Source organism: Palaemon carinicauda, chromosome 37, assembly GCF_036898095.1.
Source record: "Palaemon carinicauda isolate YSFRI2023 chromosome 37, ASM3689809v2, whole genome shotgun sequence".
In the NCBI taxonomy this organism is placed as follows: domain Eukaryota; kingdom Metazoa; phylum Arthropoda; class Malacostraca; order Decapoda; family Palaemonidae; genus Palaemon; species Palaemon carinicauda.
In genome coordinates, this window is record NC_090761.1 from 52,037,557 (window position 1) to 52,057,648 (window position 20,092).

The following is a 20,092-nucleotide window of genomic DNA, read 5'->3' on the forward strand; positions in this document are numbered from 1 at the left end:
AACCCAAAATTTTTAAGATTACAACTGATTCTGCTGAGCCATACCGTAAGATTTCTAATTATCTACTGATGAAAGTATATCATACTAACTCTTTTCACTTATTCCTTAAAATAAGTTTAATGTGACTTTGGCATCTACATCTAAACTCAACAGTCTACCAAGAGATGTAATTCTTGAGTGAGGGGGAAATTGGGGCAAATTAAAGTTGAAGTTTGATAGCTGGATATGAAAAGAGCAAATAGATCAGAGGAAAAGGTAGAAAAGCAGTGGATGGGAGTTGTAAAGAACCATTAGAGCTTTCATCTACAGTGTGGATGCAGGTGGTATATTAAGTAGTACTGCCTACAAGGGAAAGTTTGTTAAGAATACATATTTAAATGCATGGCTGGTTCAAACTACTTCCTTTCTACAAATAATAATAATCAGATCAATGTTACTCATGAAATTTTATAGAGCACAATATTCTTTCTTGATTTTAGAAGATGGAAAATTACCACAACAAAAACTTCTCTTTCTCTGGGGCTGAATACCTTAGTTTTCTTTAAACATGAATTATTATATAAAAAAAAATCATTAAAGAAAGCAATAAATGGGTGTTTTAAGAATAACAGTTGAAAATTGCATGCTGTGTGATTAAACTACAGTATAACCATAAAATCATACAACTACATACACCTAAACAATACACTGTACAACAGAATTAAGAAATTCAAGCACTCGAACTCGTTCTAAGGACAGGATAAACATTGCTATATTCACAATTCTAAAAAATACAAGCCTTGATGAAAATGCTAAATCTCCCTATTTTACATAAACACACTTACACAAGTATCTATGCCATTCATGAGTGATAGGAAAAGTCAAACTTTTCACCGGGAATGTGTTTAATACATGAGGGAAAGGAATATGAGGTTATATTATAAACTAGCATTCACTGGATCTTGTCCATAAACAATCTTTGCCAATGGATGGTACGAAACGTTTCACACGCCAGATGATTCCAAAGTACGATAAAGCAACTAGTGTACTAAAAAACTAGAGATACTCAAAACTAACATTAAATCACTGAAACTGGTTTCCGATTGCTAATAAGAACAAAAAGAACTTGAATTCAAGAAGGAAAAGGTTGTCAAAGTGGAGAGGTATGATTGGATTGGAAGCCATCTATGCAATCAAAAGAAAATTGCTAAAACAACAGTTTACTGTATTTGCAAAAAGGCTGTATTACGTAACTGTCTACAAACTTAAAAAACTAACGACAAGGGAAAAGCAGCTCAGGCAAAAGCTTAAGAAAACAGCACATAAAATTATTGCTTAAAATTTGACTGAATTTTCTTTAAAGCATTAACACCATTAAAAAATATACAGTAAGCATGTGAATACTGTACAGAGTAATTTCATAAAGCTTTGTCTACATTTATACATTATCATCCCAACAGTTATTATTATTATTATTATTATTATTATCATCATTATTACTACCTAAGTTACAACCCTAGTTGGAAAAGCAAGATGCTATACGCAAAAGGGCTCCAAAGGGAAAAAAGCCCAGTGAGGAAATACTTACGTGTGACTTTTTAAATATCAATTAATATACATACTGTATATACAATACTGTTTATACAGTAAATGTTATTACCCAAAATGTTATTTTTATTAGTAAAATAAATTTTTGAATATACTTACCCGATAATCATGTAGCTGTCAACTCTGTTGCCCGACAGAATTCTATGGAGGGATACGCCAGCTATCACAATACTAGAAGGGGGTGTACTTACCAGCGCCACCTGTGGCCAGGTACTCAAGTACTTCTTGTTGACACCTCCTCAATTATTCCTCGGTCCCACTGGTTCTCTATGGGGAGGAAGGGAGGGTCAATTAAATCATGATTATCGGGTAAGTATATTCAAAAATTTATTTTACTAATAAAAATAACATTTTTCAATATTAAACTTACCCGATAATCATGTAGCTGATTCACACCCAGGGGGGTGGGTGAAAACCAGTGTACAAGATTAAAGGATAGCTAAGTATCCCATATTTCATATAACAGTTATCTCAAATAACAATGAAATAATAAGTACCTGGTAAGGAAGTCGAATTGAACCGTTACTCTGTCTCTTTTTTAAGTTCGTCTTCCTTACTGAGCGCAGCGTTCCTCTTGGAGGCTGAATCAACCCAAAGGTGCTAAAGTATACAGGGCTGCAACCCATACTAAAGGACCTCATCACAACCTTTAACCTCGGCGCTTCTCAAGAAAGAATTGACCACCCGCCAAATCAACAAGGATGTGGAAGGCTTCTTAGCCGACCGAACAACCCATAAAAAGTATTCAAGAGAAAGGTTAAAAAGTTATGGAATTATGGGAATGTAGTGGCTGAGCCCTCGCCTACTACTGCATTCGTTGTTACGAATGGACCCAGGGTGTAGCAGTACTCGTAAAGAGACTGGACATCTTTGAGATGGAATGATGCGAACACTGACTTGTTTCTCCAATAGGTTGCATCCATAACACTCTGCAGAGAACGGTTCTGTTTGAAGGCCACTGAAGTAGCCACAGCTCTCACTTCATGTGTCCTTACCTTCAGCAAAGCAAGGTCTTCTTCCTTCAGATGAGAATTTGCTTCTCTAATCAGAAGCCTGATGTAGTAAGAAACTGAGTTCTTAGACATTGGTAGAGAAGGCTTCTTGATAGCACACCATAAGGCTTCTGATTGTCCTCGTAATGGTTTTGACCTTCTTAGATAGTACTTAAGAGCTCTAACAGGGCAAAGTACTCTCTCTAGTTCGTTCCCCACCATGTTGGACAGGCTTGGGATCTCGAACGACTTAGGGCAAGGACGGGAAGGAAGCTCGTTTAACCAAAAAAAACCGAGCCGCAAGGAACATGTAGCCGTTTCAGATGTGAAACCTATGTTCCTGCTGAAGGCGTGGATCTCACTTACTCTTTTACCTGTTGCTAAGCACACGAGGAAAAGAGTTTCTAATGTGAGGTCCTTAAAAGAGGCTGATTGGAACGGTTCAAATCCTGATGACATTAGGAACCTTAGGACCACGTCTAGATTCCAGCCTGGAGTGGACAACCGACGTTCCTTTGAGGTCTCAAAAGACCTAAGGAGGTCCTGTAGATCTTTGTTGGAGGAAAGATCCAAGCCTCTGTGGCGGAAAACCGCTGCCAACATACTTCTGTAACCCTTGATCGAAGGAGCTGATAGGGATTTTACGTTCCTTAGATGTAACAGGAAGTCAGCAATCTGGGTTACAGTGGTACTGGTTGAGGAAAACTGCATTGGCCTTGCACCAGCTTCGGAAGACTTCCCATTAAGACTGATAGACTCTGAGAGTGGATGTCGTCCTTGCTCTGGCAATCGTTCTGGCTGCCTCCTTCGAAAAGCCTCTAGTTCTTGAGAGACTTTCGATAGTCTGAAGGCAGTCAGACGAAGAGCGTGGAGGTTTGGGTGTACCTTCTTTACGTGAGGTTGACGCAGAAGGTCCACTCTAGGAGGAAGAGTCCTGGGAACGTCGACCAGCCATTGCAGTACCTCGGTGAACCCTTCTCTCGCGGGTCAGAGGGGAGCAACCAACGTCAACCGTGTCCCTTTGTGAGAGGCGAACTTCTGAAGTACCCTGTTGACAATCTTGAACGGCGGGAATGCATACAGGTTGAGATGGGACCAATCCAGCAGAAAGGCATCCACGCGAACTGCTGCTGGGTCTGGAATCGGAGAACAATACAAGAGGAGCTTCTTGGTCATCGAGGTAGCGAATAGAACTATGGTTGGCTGACCCCACAGGGCCCAAAGTCTGCTGCAAACATTCTTGTGAAGGGTCCACTCTGTGGGGAAGACCTGACCCTTACGGCTGAGGCGATCTGCCATGACATTCATATCGCCCTGAATGAGCCTCGTTACCAGCGTGAGCTTTCGATCTTTGACCAAATGAGGAGGTCCCTTGCGATCTTGAACAACTTCCTCGAATGAGTCCCTCTCTGCTTGGAGATGTAAGCCAAGGCTGTGGTGTAGTCGGAGTTCACCTCCACCACCTTGTTAAGCTGGAGGGACTTGAAGTTTATCAAGGCCAGATGAACTGCCAACAACTCCTTGCAATAGATGTGAAGTGTCCTTTGCTCCTGATTCCATGTTCCCGAGCATTCCTGTCCGTCCAGTGTCGCACCCCAGCCCGTGTCCGATGCGTCCGAGAAGAGACGGTGGTCGGGGGTCTGAACAGCCAAAGGTAGACCTTCCTTGAGAAGAATGCTGTTCTTCCACCACGTTAGAGTAGACCTCATCTCTTCGGAAACAGGAACTGAGCCCGTCTCTAGCGTCATGTCCTTTATCCAGTGAGCAGCTAGATGATACTGAAGGGGGCGGAGGTGGAGTCTCCCTAACTCGATGAACAGGGCCAGCGATGAAAGTGTCCCTGTTAGACTCATCCCCTGCCTGACTAAGCATCGGTTCCTTCTCAGCATGCTCTGGATGCATTCTAGGGCTTGGAAGATCCTTGGGGCCGACGGACAAGTCCGAAAAGCTCGACTCTGAAGATCCATACCCAAGGAAACAATGGTCTGGGATGGAACTAGCTGAGACTCCTCAAAATTGACCAGGAGGCCCAGTTCCTTGGTCAGAACCATAGTCCATTTGAAAATCTCCAGACAGCGACGACTTGTGGGAGCTCTTAAAAGCCAGTCGTCTGACGGAGCCGGACACAAGATCATGATACTGCTGCACAGTCTGTAAACTGTCAATCATGGGAAGCGAGGAAGTACAGTGACAACCCGAATCTGTCTAGACTATCTGGGTCGTACAGACAACTCCTTAACGGGTTGCTGAGGTAGCCGCACTGCGTCACAACAAGTCCCTTCTGTTGGTTGTTGAACGTCTTCCCCGTGACACATTGACTCCGTAAACAAAAAATCCTCTAACAAGGACTAAGCTTGGACTGCATGTCATGCAACACAGCTCAAGGTCTATGGGAGCAGGTGTGGTAACAGACGGGATTAGCGGCTGAAGTGGAACCATTACCTTCCCTGTAAGCATGTTATGCTTAAATAAAAGTCCATAAGAGGTTAAGCAGCTAAAGGCTCCCTCCAAATGACAGAGTCCTCAAGGGAATATCAGAAGGAGGGAGAAAAGAACTTTCTCATCTACAGGGACCTTATCCTAGAAAAGCTAAGTTCTCTGAGTGAGGGTTCACTGGTGCAAAAGCAGCAGACTAGAAGGCAACGTTATGAAACTGCTTGACAGTCTAGTGAGTTGGCAACAACCCAAGATATGTTGAGAAGCATGCGGTAAGGTATGCAGAGTATGATGAATGCAGAGTATGCTGTATGCAGAGCATGCTGTATGAAGAGCATGTTGTATGCAGAGCATGCTGAATGCAGAGCATGCTGTATGCAGAGCATGTTGTATGCAGAGCATGCTGAATGCAGAGCATGCTGAATGCTGAGCATGTAGTAAGCAGAGCCTGCTGTAAGCAGAGCCTGCTGTAAGGAAAGCAGAGCGTGTGCATGGCGTTTAACATTCTCAGAAATTCCATGACCAGTGCTAGAGTGCTTTATGCATGCTTGCATGGGGTTTAAAAATCAACATAATGTTTACCTTACATTCATAACTCATGATTCATATTTTTGCCATGGTTTGAAAATGGAGGTAAGGTATGCTGAACAGCAGAGTCAGAACGAGCTGGAACAACAACAGTGGAAGGTGCAGAAAGTTCCTGTTCCTCAGCAGCTGAGGAGACTGACTCACAGGTGGAAGAGGTTGTACCTCCACCGAGAGTTGCACCACCGGTGGAGCAGCCAGGGGAGGAGGAGGAAGAGTGGAGTAATCCTCCTGATCCCAAACCAAAGGTTGCCTTAAAGAAGGCTGAGGCTGAACAACACTGGGAACAGCGAACACAGAGAGAGGTTCAACATCGTACGCCTGGCAGATGGTGCTGCGACTGGGTGCAGCGAGTGCAGGCGGGTTGAGCACAGGCTGAACGGGTGCAGGTGGAGGTGCAACACTCTCAGCCCGACACTCACGCAACTGGTCCGAAAGCTGTGCTTGCATGGACTGTAGTAGAGTCCACAACATCGTACGCCTGGCAGATGGTGCTGCGACTGGGAGCAGCGAGTGCAGGCGGGTTGAGCACAGGCTGAAAGGGTGCAGGTGGAGGTGCAACACTCTCAGCCCGACACTCACGCAACAGGTCCGAAAGCTGTGCTTGCATGGACTGTAGTAGAGTCCACAACATCGTACGCCTGGCAGATGGTGCTGCGACTGGGTGCAGCGAGTGCAGGCGGGTGCAGCACAGGCTGAACGGGTGCAGCCAGTTGGTGCACCACCGGTGCAGGCGGGTGCAGCACAGGCTGAACGGGTGCAGGCGGTTGGTGCACCACCGGTGCAGGAGGAGGAGGAGGTGCAACACTCTCAGCACGACACTCACGCATCAGGTCCGAAAGCTGTGCTTGCATGGACTGTAGTAGAGTCCACAACATCGTACGCCTGGCAGGTGGTACTGCGATCAGGTGGAGCGAGCATAGGCGGGGGGAGTGTAGGCGCACTCTCAGCCCGACAAACTGATGACTGAGGAGAGTCAGAGCTAACCCAATGACTGCATCCGGGTTGTTGAACTTTACTTCGTACGTCTGGCATAGGTCTGGACTTACGTTTAAGAGGTCTTGAGACCTGAGACCAGCGTTACTCTGCCTATATTTTCTCCTCTAAATCTCTTCTGCAGACGAGCAAAATAAGGGCTCAATCGTCTGCGGGTGGGAGTGACGGTCTCGGTAAGACACGCCCACAACCACCGAGGATACTTCTGTGCGCCGATCAAGGCCTGCCGAACCCTTTAATCCTTCGACATTGCTTCTCCCCTGGGCTTGGGAGCTTGCAAGAGGTCCCGGACTGGGAGGACGACTGGCGCGCACAAAAGTACCCTCACGCATAACACTGACATACTTTGCGCTAATCACTTATCACTTTGATTTCTGTTTGCACTTATTTCACTGAACTCGAAACTTTAAGTGGTTTGTACCTGAAACACGCAATTCTATCCTTCTCAAAAGTTAGTAATTGCGAAAACAGAATTACAATGTAACAGAAAAATCTAATGAAAGAAAATTCAGTGGCTGGAAAGAGACTAAACACTAGATCACTCTAGAAACGTTTAGTTTCTTCCCCTAAAGAGACTAGGGATAAGAGCAAAACGATAACGACGTTACTCGTACGCCTGGCAGGCTTGAGGGAAACGTTTATCCTCTTTCTCCCTCCGTCTCTATCTCTCTCTCTCTCTCTCTCTTGACTTAGAACCTGAGAGAAGAGCCCAATCATATATATCGTTAAAACATATTATTGTTAAAGGAAAAAACTGAAATATTTCCCAAAAAGAAAAGTTCCTTATTAGGATCAAAACCATTAAGTTAAGAAAGAATGAACAAAACGCTAGACACGGTTACTCTTACTGCAATGTGAAACCGTGAACATTCTTTCTCTATCGTAACGATAGAGTGCAAGTTGAAACGTTCTGAACGTCAACAACTGCCGAGACAAACAAAACGTTAGTTCAACTTTGAAAAAGTACGAGACTATCAAAGAAATTCTTTCAAAGACCTTAAAATAGCATATGTTAACAGGTAAAACCGAAATGACGGGCTCACGATAATTAACTTCGGTACCAAGAAAAGACCGCCTACTATTAGGAAGGTCGAATATAAACAAATATAAAAATTAATTTTAATAAGTTTATAATAAAAGGAAGTTAATCGAAGAGGCCTATAAGAGGCGGAGAGATATAAAATAAATCTATAACTTTTGTTAAGCAAAATTAAGAAAAAGAGTCATACTCTCTTAGACACCAACACTTCCGTCTAAGGGAAGGGTCGGCCATTGAAAGGTGAACAAGAGTTCATACTCTCTTCGTCACCAAAATTAATCAAATTAATTCCAAAAGCTAACTAAGCTAAAATAGAAGTTTCCAGTAAAGCGACAGCCGAAATCAAAGAGAAATACTTCACCAAAGTCGTGAAAATACTCCAAGAACATAAGCGTATCCCAGAACGTCTTGTCAGAAGCACGACAGAGGAATAATTGAGGAGGTGTCAACAAGAAGTACTTGAGTACCTGGCCACAGGTGGCGCTGGTAAGTACACCCCCTTCTAGTATTGTGATAGCTGGCGTATCCCTCCATAGAATTCTGTCGGGCAACAGAGTTGACAGCTACATGATTATCGGGTAAGTTTAATATTGAAAAACACAAACTGAAAATTGGAAGACTTACACCCAAAGAAACATCCTCTAAGCAAATAAAAGCATTAGAAAAAACACTCCTATGCACAAAGTGGAAAACTATAGTCTAATTTCAAGATCAATTAACAATCTTACCATGCTACAACAGTCACTGGATTGTATATGCTAAAATATTCCTAAGTTTAAACAACAAAAGCAATGCAAATGTGTCCCGAAAAGCTAATTCAAATCTATAAAACCTCCGCATTTCGGTGGTGAAAAGCTGCACTTCAAAACTAATTCCTCCAAACTATAGTCAACGGAGCAAGAAATAGCCGCTAGGGGATGGCACCTGGTTTCAAAGAGATTTCCCCACTTATGCCATATCTCCACATAACATTGACTTGCCTTCTTTCTCCAACAGCACTCCACTTCCTTACCATCTGTCTCTTGTTTTTCTTTCTCTCTGTTTCTATATATATTGGTGTTTTTCCAAAATTGTATCCAAGATTATGCTAACTTTAGTTCCACACCACCATTGAGGTAAATTCATGTTGTTTTCTGTACAAGGTTTACCCCAATCTTAAACGTATCATATAAGCAGTGGCCTCCCATGCTCATAGGTAAAACGTTGCCACTGCACACATGCTTGCAATGTACCGTTCCCCTCCTTCAAGATTGCCATACAGCCACCTTCATAGCCAAACTAAAGTAGTTATCTACAATGTGAACAGGTACTTCTTTGAAGAAAAAGCAGAGCAAGGGAGAAAAAGTTAATTCCAAAAATACACCAATTTATATCAAAACAGAGGAAGAAAGTGAGAGAGAATAAAGGAGAAGGATTGGAAAGCAGGCCAGTGATGTATGGTAACATGGAATCATCAGGGGAATGCATTTCAAAACAAATGCCCTCCCGTCTCGGTAACTTTTCTATGTATTAGTATAGCACACTGAATTCATTCTAAGGTAGAAAGAATTGCAGTTTTCATGAAATGTTACTGATCATACTATTTTCACATCTGCAAAATTTATATTCATAAAATACCATATTGTTATTCACTACGTTAAACTTATTCTGATTAATATTAGAAAAAAAAAAATAGTATGACAAAAATCATTTCCTAGTAATCTATATGAGGCAAACAGTTTCCAATATTTTGTAAATTTGGAAATACAAACAACAACACGGACTACACACTAAAACGTTCTATATTTCCCTAGTCATTTAGAATACAAGATACTAGAGGGATTTAAACAGAAATCAAGACTACTGCACACACTTATTTACTAATCACTACTGTATGTACGTTAACTCTACTGACCTTCAAAACAGTTATGGTAAAATTAATTTATTCATACACTATCATATATTTGTATTTACTATGCCCGATCACACACTTACACCAAAGTACTGTACCAAAAACCAATTTAAATTTTAGGGAACAGGCAGTAGGTCGTGAAATTTTAGAACAAGATCAGCTACTCTATGTATATATTCATGAAAACTTTATATAACTTGATTTTTTGAGATTTGAAGTATCTCAATGCTTTAAAATTCAATATTAAAAATACATTAACCTTAATCTTCATACTTTTTACCAATTCATTAGATAAGTTTTATTAATATTCTACATACTAACACTATGCCAGGTAAAAGACTAGCAATGCAATTTTTGCAGTTTTACTTTTCTACAACTTACTGTAACAAACTTTCAGATTAAACTGAACACTGTTCAATACAAAATACAGTATGCTTAAAAGTTTTTTTATGAGTAAAATCAAATTCTCAGTCAAAGAAAGCAAATAATCAATGGCAGTCTAAAAATGTCTCAAACCACTAATACTGTAAACTGTCTAGTCTAAAGGCAAGAACCTTTCTACTACAAAATTGTCACCAAGATTTACAGTCAACAATTTCATGAAGAAAAAAAATCCAGTCAAGTGGTTGTTTCAAAAAGAGTGGTCTATTCTAACAATTTGCAGTGGCCAAACGATTACTCATGAATGAGACTCAGTTGAAAGGGCATGCTATTATATACCGACATTCGAACAACCTGGTTCCATGTCAGATAGATTTAACACCAGACCTTTTACTGTGCCACAAAACAAGGCAGCATGTCAAATACAATATGATTGAAGCTTTTTTTAATTAATTAAAGTAAAGCTTGTCTTTAAAACCAAAGTGAAAACCAAGGAAGAAACTAGTGCAGGGTTAAACATTCCCTTATATACATACACAGCAATACATCTTGACAAAGCCTTAACATTCAATCCTACTGAATCCCATCCACAAATACAAGTATACATGAGCATTTAATAGTCAACGACTAGAACAAACTTACGGAATTGATCCATATAATTACGGACGACAAGACTTCTCTTGTTCTTGGGATCTGGAGTGTTGATGCCAAGAGGATCAAGATTGGCAATGCTGTGACCTCGAATCTGTTGAGTAGATCAACCAAATAATCTGCTTGCCCAAACATTGAGAACAAAGCGAATGAAACAATTTCTGGGATACAATAACTTCTTAAATGTAAAGCAGACTCCAACCAGCAACAGCGATGAAAGTATGACCTATGCAGCGATAACAACATGAAAACAAATGTTGACCTTTACATGATATACATCCAGCATCATCAAATCTTATTTCCAGACTGGATAAAACTATGCAATGGCACCCCATACACAATTGAAGGCATCATTCTGAGAGAACTTATACAGAACAAATCCATGGAATAATGTGTAAAATCTAACACACTATTTAGCGTGTATTCAAGAATAAAACCAACATCCTAGGTATAAAGAGATCACTATAAATCTCTTAATGTCCACCACAACTACGCTTTAACAAAAATAATTCAACAAATTCTTCTAAGAATTACCCATTACAACCCCACTCAACAGCAAATAAATATTTTGGTAAGTCAAAGCTGTACCCTAGAACAAATTGCTTCTTTCCAATGAAATCTTATGAAAACAACAATGACCAGAAAATTAGATTTTCTGGTTTAAAAAAAAAAAAAAGATGGTTAACATGACAAAATTGCTAATAGTTTGTATAGTTGCCTGATACTGGGATAAAAATGATGTCCAGTACTATTAAACTAAAATAAAAAGTATAATACACACCGACTTTATCTGCACTGCTATAACTCGGGTTAATAAAAAACCTCGAGTTACATACCCTTCTATAAAAAAAACATTTCGGCTAACAGTTCATACTATAACCTGCAAAAGTTAGGTTCTAATTCTATTGAATTAGAAGTCTGATGACTCAGACCCATACTCCTCCCCTTTCTTTTGTATTTCTGGTTGAATTTTTATCTGCACAAAGTTGTAGTCTATAGTAATTCTCCAAGATCTTTAGGGGCTTTCTTACTAGATGGCATAATACCATTTCCAAAGCCAATGCTGCAGATTTACTAAATTATTTCCACTTCAAATTTCTCATCACAGGTCTTCCATCATAACTGGCATTCATCAATATCTTGAATTACATTTTCCTCTTTAAGGGGTTATCTGTCAAATGAGATTGGTACATCCTCTTTTATATGCGGATATTTTTGTCTATTTTCTCATTGAGCCAAATTCTTCATACATCTCTATCATGATGATCTGTACCTTAAAAATTCTACACCATCTCTTTAATAATGGCTTTTCTTATGACTGATTGACATACTAAAACCTAATTCAACAAATAGTTTCAAATGCCACATACTGCATTCAGTCCTACACCATACACTCAGACACTGCATGTCTATCAACTATACATTCACCCTTTCATTAAGTGGTTAACATTTGGTCCCCAGAATATAACAGCTTCCACTCTCCCTTTCTATACTCCTTTATATGGGCAGCTGCCTCCTTGACTATGATATACATCTTCAGTGTTGACTTTTGATAATCACCAATCTTCTCAAATTCTTTTGACATAACCTTCACTGACTCCTCTCTAAACTTTGTACTATATATTATTAAGGTATTCTTGATCAATGGCACTTGACCTTTTCCCTTCATAATGGTGACCTATCAAATGTCTGACCTCTCAACATAAAAGTAAGGTCCCGCTCTGATAGTCAATAGATTGTGTCTGGTCTTTGGCAAGTTGAAAAAGAACAGCCATCCTCAGCACAGAACTCTAGCTTTTGATTACAGGTTTTTTGTATACTCTAGTAACATGAGTATTTTACTTTATTTCTTCTTTTTTCTACAAAATTGAAGTTACAACTTGCATGGATAAAAACCTACTATTGACTGCTAATATAGTCTATACATTCATTATGCCACAATGTCTGAAAATCCTTTATGTATGAGACAATCTTTTGGTACATAGATCTTCACAAAGGCAAAAATAAAAAATTAAACATTGGAAGGAACAATATTAGAATCTCAATATAGCAGAGGAAAAAAGAGAGAATATAGCAAAGTAACTCTGAGAAGATAAAAAAATAAAAAAGGTATAAAAGAGGCAAAGTATATCAAAGATAATGGGGATAAGTCAAAGTTACACATCAAGAAATACTGGAAAGATGGCAGCAATGTTTTTTCAATCTTCTGACCAAGAAGATGAACAAGAAAAGGTGGACATTGGTAAATTAAAGACCAATCAAGAACGTAAGTTTCAGAGGTTTAAAAGGCCTTCAGGAAGATGAAAAGAATCCCCATGATCCTCTAGAATAACTAGACTTAATAATAGCAGCAGGAAAGGCTTTAATCCATGAACTTACTAGCGTACATTATGACATGACAGAGAGAGATTGTACCATAATTGTGAAAAGTCCAACAATAATGGTAATGGATACAAAGCTAAAGGGGAGGTAATGCAGTACTGTATACAAATTGAAGGAATAAGATCACTTCAGCATGCTTTGGAAACATAAAAAAAAAGGTGAATTGAGAAAGGGTTAGAAAAAAAATAAAATAAATAATCTCCAGTTTGGTTTCAGGACAGAAAGGTCAGCCACAAAATAAATCTTTATAATGAGGCTATTACAGGAGGTGCCCCACAAAGATGATGATATTAGACCACTTACATGGATCTTGGAAAGGCATTTGACAGTGCACAGAAGCCTCAAGTTGGTGATTTTACACCAATAAAATACATCCCGTGAAGACAGAGAGCAGAGTCATCAGAAGAGTTTGCGATACATATTGGTGAACATCAATGGGCATGGCAGATGAGAACAGTATAAGAATGAATAACCTAGTTATCACAAATGTGCACATGAAGATTTGTTCAACAAGCAGTACTATTAGTTAAGTTGCAAACAGACTGAATTTAAGAGCTCTTGATAGTTAGCAAATGCTTGCTAAACTTGAATACCTTGGAATGATGAAATCATTCTGAAAGAGTAACATATCATCAGATTTGCTAAACATCAATTCATACAAATTGCTTCATTCATTGCAGAAAATAAACACCATTTAAAAGTTTTTCTCTATTCAACATCTTCACTCGTGGGTTTTAAAATATTCCAACAAAAATAGTGGAGTGCAAAAATTCAGCACTGTGTAATATAAAAAATAAAAATAGTACACTGATTTTGAGTTGAATTTTCCACCAAATAGAATGCGAGCAACATGCAAAGATGATATAAACTCAGTAACAAGAAATTGTTTTCTATGATTTAGTTTGGATTCTAGTAAGCAAAAGCTAGAATTTATAGTCAAGCTATTTCAGTGCATTTATTAATGATGCTAAAAACACTGTGGTAAAATAGTCATTGGGAATATTTTCCATAAGAAAATTGTTTGTAAAGATAAAGTGACATTAGAAAAGATGTAATTTAAATAATAAAATTCCTTATTTCTATGCTCGCCTGAGGTTCACACACTGCTTCCTTCTTGAAGTTAGCTAAATGTCAACGTTTATTATAAAATGTAAAATTACCCATTTTCTCTCACTGTAAAAGAGATGCTTCTATAGTCTGGAGGTCAATACATGTTTAACAGTCTCTTGACATCATTAGTCAGTGGGGAGATGGGGGCATAATATAAACATCAGCTGAGTATATAATTAATCACGGTACAGCAATCTTACCAAAAACCTGGTTACTATGAATCTCATTTGACGTTAATCTAACTGAATTCCTCATTCTAATGGAGGTTGGATGGTAAGGGAAAGACTTAGTCAATCTGATGCCCTAGTCTAAATCATTACACCAACTAGGTAAGACTCGCCTTCATAACCAAAAGCTACCAAGTCTCACAAAATACCTTACAAATTATAATTGAGAAAAATGTATAACTATATACCCAAGAGAATCTAAAAATTGATACAAACTTGAAAGGAATTTAATAAATACAAATTACTCACAAATTGACACTTTCCATACATGACACTACATAATAATAGTATGACACTACATAATAATAGTGCCAGCCACAGTACCCAACACTGGGCCACTCTCATGGAGAAAATTATATCAAAACTAACCTAATACAAATTCATGGAGTTTACTTATACATCATCCATAGATACCACCACATTATATGATCAGTAACTCTTATAGGAAAATCGGGCTTCTTTTAAATAAAGCTTGGCAAAACCCAACTTGGTATGCCAAAACTCTTACCAAAGAAAGATAGACATTAAGGGATGTCACTGCACTCCTAATATCATGAACCCAACCCCTCAAGAACCTCACCTGAATCAATTCACTGTGGATTTTGGTTACTAAACCCTTAATAAGAAAAGAGACTGCATTCTTGGAGAGGATGCCCTGAAATCTAATTTCATAACACAAATTAGAATCCTCTTCCCTAATGTTTTCATTATTGTCAAAATACAAAATCATTTTATCAATGAAAACCACAAATAAGTTTACTTAAAGTCAAAGCTAGTAGAAAAAAGGGATTGGTTGTATGATACTTGAAAGAACTTCTAAAGGTTAAAAATAAGGACTCATTAGATACTATAACACTACAGTAATACCTTGAGATACGAGCGTCCCGACATACGAGAAAATTGAGATACGAGGAGAGTTCTGAGCAAATTTTTATCCCGAGATACAAGGAAAAATTTGAGATACGAGGTACAGTAGTTACCTATGCGGCCGCCAGGTGGCTGCGTGTGCGAGAGGCTGCTCACGAGGACAGCATCGCTCGGTCTTTCCCGTTGGATCTCCGTCGCGTAAAGTTATCTCCGAGCATCGGCCGTATTTTTTTGTTTTTTCAACATGTTTTTTTGCGTGAATCAATGCATAATTAATTAAATAAACAATGGGTCCAAAGCAAGCGAGTGCAACGAAAGGTAGTGAAAATAAAAAGCGTATGATGACAATGGAGATGAAGCATGAAATAATCGCAAAACATGAGAGTGGCGTAAGAGTGACTGAGCTGGCGCGCCAATATGAGAGTACATCGACTATATGTACCATCCCCAAGCTGAAGGATGCTATAAAGAGCACCCAGCCTTCCAAAGGAGTAACCATCCTTTCCAAGCTGCGTAGTGATATTCACGAAGAGACAGAGAGGCTTCTTTTAATCTGGATAAAGGAGAAACAGTTTGCGGGAGATAGCGTGACTGAGACGATCATATGTGAGAAGGCCAGTAGAATCTATGACGACTTGAAAAGGAAGAAAGCAGCCGAGAAAGGGGAAACTTTGACGCCAGCGGAAACCTTCAAAGCCAGTCGTGGCTGGCTGGATAATTTCAAGAAAAGGACTGGGATATACTCGGTTGTGAGGCATGGGGAAGCAGCAAGTTCCAATGCGAAAGACGCGGCAGACTTCGTCACAACCTTTGCCTCGGTTATCGATAGCCCGACATGGCTTCCTCCCCCCAACAAGTCTTCAACTGCAATGAAACTGGCATTTTTTGGAAGAAAATGCCCAGGACTTTCATCACGGCAGAAGAGAAGAGACTACCGGGCCATAAACCCATGAAGGACCGGTTAACACTAGCCTTGTGTGCCAATGCCAGCGGTGACTGTAAAGTCAAGCCACTGCTGGTGTACCACTCTGAAAACCCACGTGCTTTCAAGAGCCAAAGGATCTTGAAAGAAAAACTGCAAGTGATATGGCACGCTAATGCTAAGGCTTGGGTTACCCGGCATTTCTTCACAGAATGGGTTAATCTGTGCTTTGGTCCAGCAGTCAAAAAATATTTGGCAGATAAAAACCTGCTATTGAAATGTCTCCTGGTCCTCGACAATGCCCCTGGTCACCCTCCTGGTCTCGAAGAGGACATTCTTGATGAATTCAGGTTCATCAAGGTCCTTTATCTCCCGCCCAACACCACGCCACTCCTACAGCCCATGGACCAATAAGTTATTTCTAATTTCAAGAAACTGTACACTAAGCATTTATTCAAGAAATGCTTCGATGTCACAGACAACTCCTATCTCAGCCTTCAGGAATTTTGGAAGGAACAACATTTCAGCATCGTACATTGCTTGAAAATTATTGACGATGCATGGCAGTGTCGCAAGACGAATTCTTAATTCATCGTGGAAGAAATTGTGGCCAGCTTCCATCGCTGAGAGGGACTTTGAAGGGTTCGATACGACAGACCCTGATGACCCCAACCTGTTGTGATGGATGAAATTGTCTCTCTTGGAAAGTCTATGGGACTGGAGGTGGACGAGGCAGACGTGAACTACATTATCGAGGAGCATCAAGAAGAGCTCACGACAGAGGAATTGATCAAGCTCCAGGAGATGTAACATTCGGAGGTGTTGCAGGAGCTCAGTACCAAGGAGGAGGTGGAAGACGAGGGACGCCTTTCTACGGTAGTAATCAAAAACATATTAGCAAAGTGGCAGGAGTTTTCTAATTTTATGGAAAAGAGGCACCCGGACAAGTTGGCGAGTGGTCGTGCGTTAGCCTATTGTGACGACACGTGCATGCGTCATTTTCACATTTTGAAGGGATGACAAAAGCAAACATCCCTAGATAGGTTCCTTTTAAAAAAGCCGTCAAAGAGTGCAAGTTAAAACGAGGCAAAAAGAGCCAAGCCAGAAGAATAAAAGTAAAAAAATAAAAATGAAAAAATGTAGAATTAAGTTTAGTGTAACATAAGATTAACATTTTATTTTAAAATGTGTGTACAGTAAGCTAATTTCATTTAAGTTAAATTTAAAGATGAATATCATTTAAGTTGAATTTAAAGTTGAGGTTGTTACGTAGTGTTACAAAAGTGTTGCGTACCGAACGTGTCTGTTAAGTCTCTCTCCTCCCCGTCCTCTCTCCCTCCTCCTCCTCTGCACACACCGCCGTTAGCCTCTACTGTCTGTCTCGAAGGTAAGAACTCCATAATTTTAAATTTCATCTAGGTACAACCGAAATCTGATACACAGAAACCTTAACCATTTTGAGATTGGAGCCACCAACCTGATGTACTAGTACCTGAGGAGCAGGTTTGAGATCAAAACACAAGCACCTTATATGGTATACTTTTAAGCATACATAGAGCAAAGGAATTTCCTTGAGTACTGATGACTAGGGATGTGAAAATAAGCATCTGATAAATCTATCAAAACCACCAATCTTCTTTCCTTACTATCACAAGGACTGTAGGAGTTTCAATCCCTGTTTAAAATCAAGACATCTAGACCTGGTTTCCAACGGCCCTATGACCAGGGCATTAGGAACAACCTGTTTGAAATGTTCAGAGGATCTTTTTCTTCTCTATAAGTTTAGTATTCCTGAATTTCCAAAATATGGGATTTGGCCAAATTATTCAGATAACTTGGAAAATGAATGGATTTCTAGGACAGAGGAGAATTGGAAGACAGGAATTTAATAACCTCCACTTACAATCAAGAGCACTCACGTTAATGTGAAGGTTTTTCCAAAGCTGATATAAGTAGGAAAGACTTCCCCCTACAAGGATTTCTTTATAACAACTATCATTGAATTCTAAATAATTAATACGTCTTATTGGCATTTCTGCCGGGTATCTTGTTAGTCCAAAATCCTGAAGGCCTATCAGTGTTCTGAAAATTCTTCTTTGCAGGTAAAGAGGGAAGAGAAGAAGAGATGACAGGATTGCAAGGAGAAAATAAATTCCTAAGTGAAATCTATCTCAAAGTGTCATTTTGCCATTCACTAGACACTTGTTCGACAACCCTATCAATTACACCTTGCTCTAAAATGGGACCCAAACCAGAAGACTCCGTAATTCTGCATGTCTTTAACCATTCCAACCACACAGAAACAGTTGTTTGCTATGCTTAATAACAAACTTAACAAATACAGTATATATTATAGCAATTAGCCTCTAGAGTGCCAACCGAAATCATTCTTCCTAAACAGATTAAGTAACTTGATATAAGGTTTGGGTCATGGTGGCTCACAACGTTTTCTTCGAGAGTTGATAGAATTCATACCACCAAATATTCAAAAGCAAATTTTAACTCAACTGACTATGCAATTACCATTAAAAACATCTCTTCATTAACCCACTAGAAAAACTGCATTTAACAACTTCATGTTAACATTCACCAGAGATTTCAGTAAATACTTGGTCACCCATAAGCTAAGCATATTGCTCCCTAAGACAGACTGATAAGTTGACTCACTAGGCACAACAGTGCCCTCAAAACATGAAACAGGAAATGTGGGTCTTTACAATCTTACAATAAACCCATTGAACAATCATTACATGAATGCACAGCAATGCCAGAGGAAGACCTCCCCTATTAAGCTAGAACTATATAATCCCTTTATCAGCAAAAAAGAACAATCTGGATTCACAAAACTTCCTAACAACCAACTGTTCTAATTAGAATCAATGCGAAAACTGGAAATGGCCATTATTTCTGGCTTGCCCAATTGCTATACAAAGCCATACAAAAAGAATACTTAACTAGAGGGGCATCACTATTACCATGCAGGAAAATCAGAAATTTTAGATTTTAGGATAAACATTGACAATTAGTTAATTATGAGAAGGAAGTAATGTGAGCGTTAGGTGAGAGTCATGTATTTAATTTACAACTCTGAAATATTCCAATATAGAAAATTGCCAGGCAGAAAATCAGTTTTCAAATGCTATGCATAAAATAGGATTTAAATAAAATAATTTTTTTTTATAATAAACCCCTTGAAAAAAAAAAAAAAAAGCCTTATTATAAACCTCAATTGAGTGCCTAAAAGAACCTAGGACATTAGCATTTATGTGCCACAACTCTTATCATTACTAACATGATTTTCTACAAGTCTAATATTCAAACATTTTTATTTCTTATATCCTTTTTCCCTTTGAAATCATTTAGAAAAGTCTAAATCTTCTTTTGCTTTTGAAACAAACCTTTAAGTATTGGGATGTGAACTATAGACTACTGTATTTTATTTAAAGATTTGTGAAAGATCTGAACATAATTGTATTTTCTCAGTTCTAATTTTGGTTAACAAAATTGGATAAAATTCATTGCAGGAAATAATGGGACAAGACAGCTGAAAGAGGAGATAACTTGAAACTACTGCACAGGAAACTACAGTCTTGTCAGTTTGTAGGTTGATAATGATCAGTGAGATAAAGAACAACTTGAAGAGTACCAAATACTTAATGAGATGAAAGTACTATTGGAAAACTACAAAAATGTCTATCACAATAAAGAACCACTATCAGTTTGTATGATGACAAATTCTTATTGAAGAAATAACTTATCTAAAAGGGATTTAACTAATATTTGAAATAACATTAAAATTAAAACTTCCCAGTAACTTTCCTTGACTAGAATATTCCAAAGATATAAATTTTTCCAGTTAGTTTTACTATAGAAACAAATTCCCTGTGTAAATATTCCCAATGGCAATTTTCCTGTCAAGGTTATAGATGTGTATTTTCATGCTACAATATATAATCCTACAGAGTTGATGCATAACAAATTCAATGGAACGCCATAAAACCAAATTTCTTACTAATATGAAACTTG

The 20,092-nt window shown here is 38.9% G+C and overlaps 1 protein-coding gene across 4 annotated transcripts in view; it reads right to left on the minus strand.

Annotated features, from left to right (window-relative positions):
* Positions 1-20,092, minus strand: part of Ogdh (oxoglutarate dehydrogenase Nc73EF) — a 110,036-nt gene that overhangs the window by 58,428 nt on the left and 31,516 nt on the right. For 2 of the 4 annotated variants that reach the window (XM_068361216.1, XM_068361214.1), the window contains exon 3: positions 10,550-10,652. The exons of the other annotated variants lie outside the window; for them this stretch is intronic. In XM_068361216.1, coding sequence (XP_068217317.1) covers positions 10,550-10,652 — 103 coding nt within the window. The remainder of the gene's footprint in view (positions 1-10,549; positions 10,653-20,092) is intronic. 4 annotated transcript variants of the gene reach the window in all.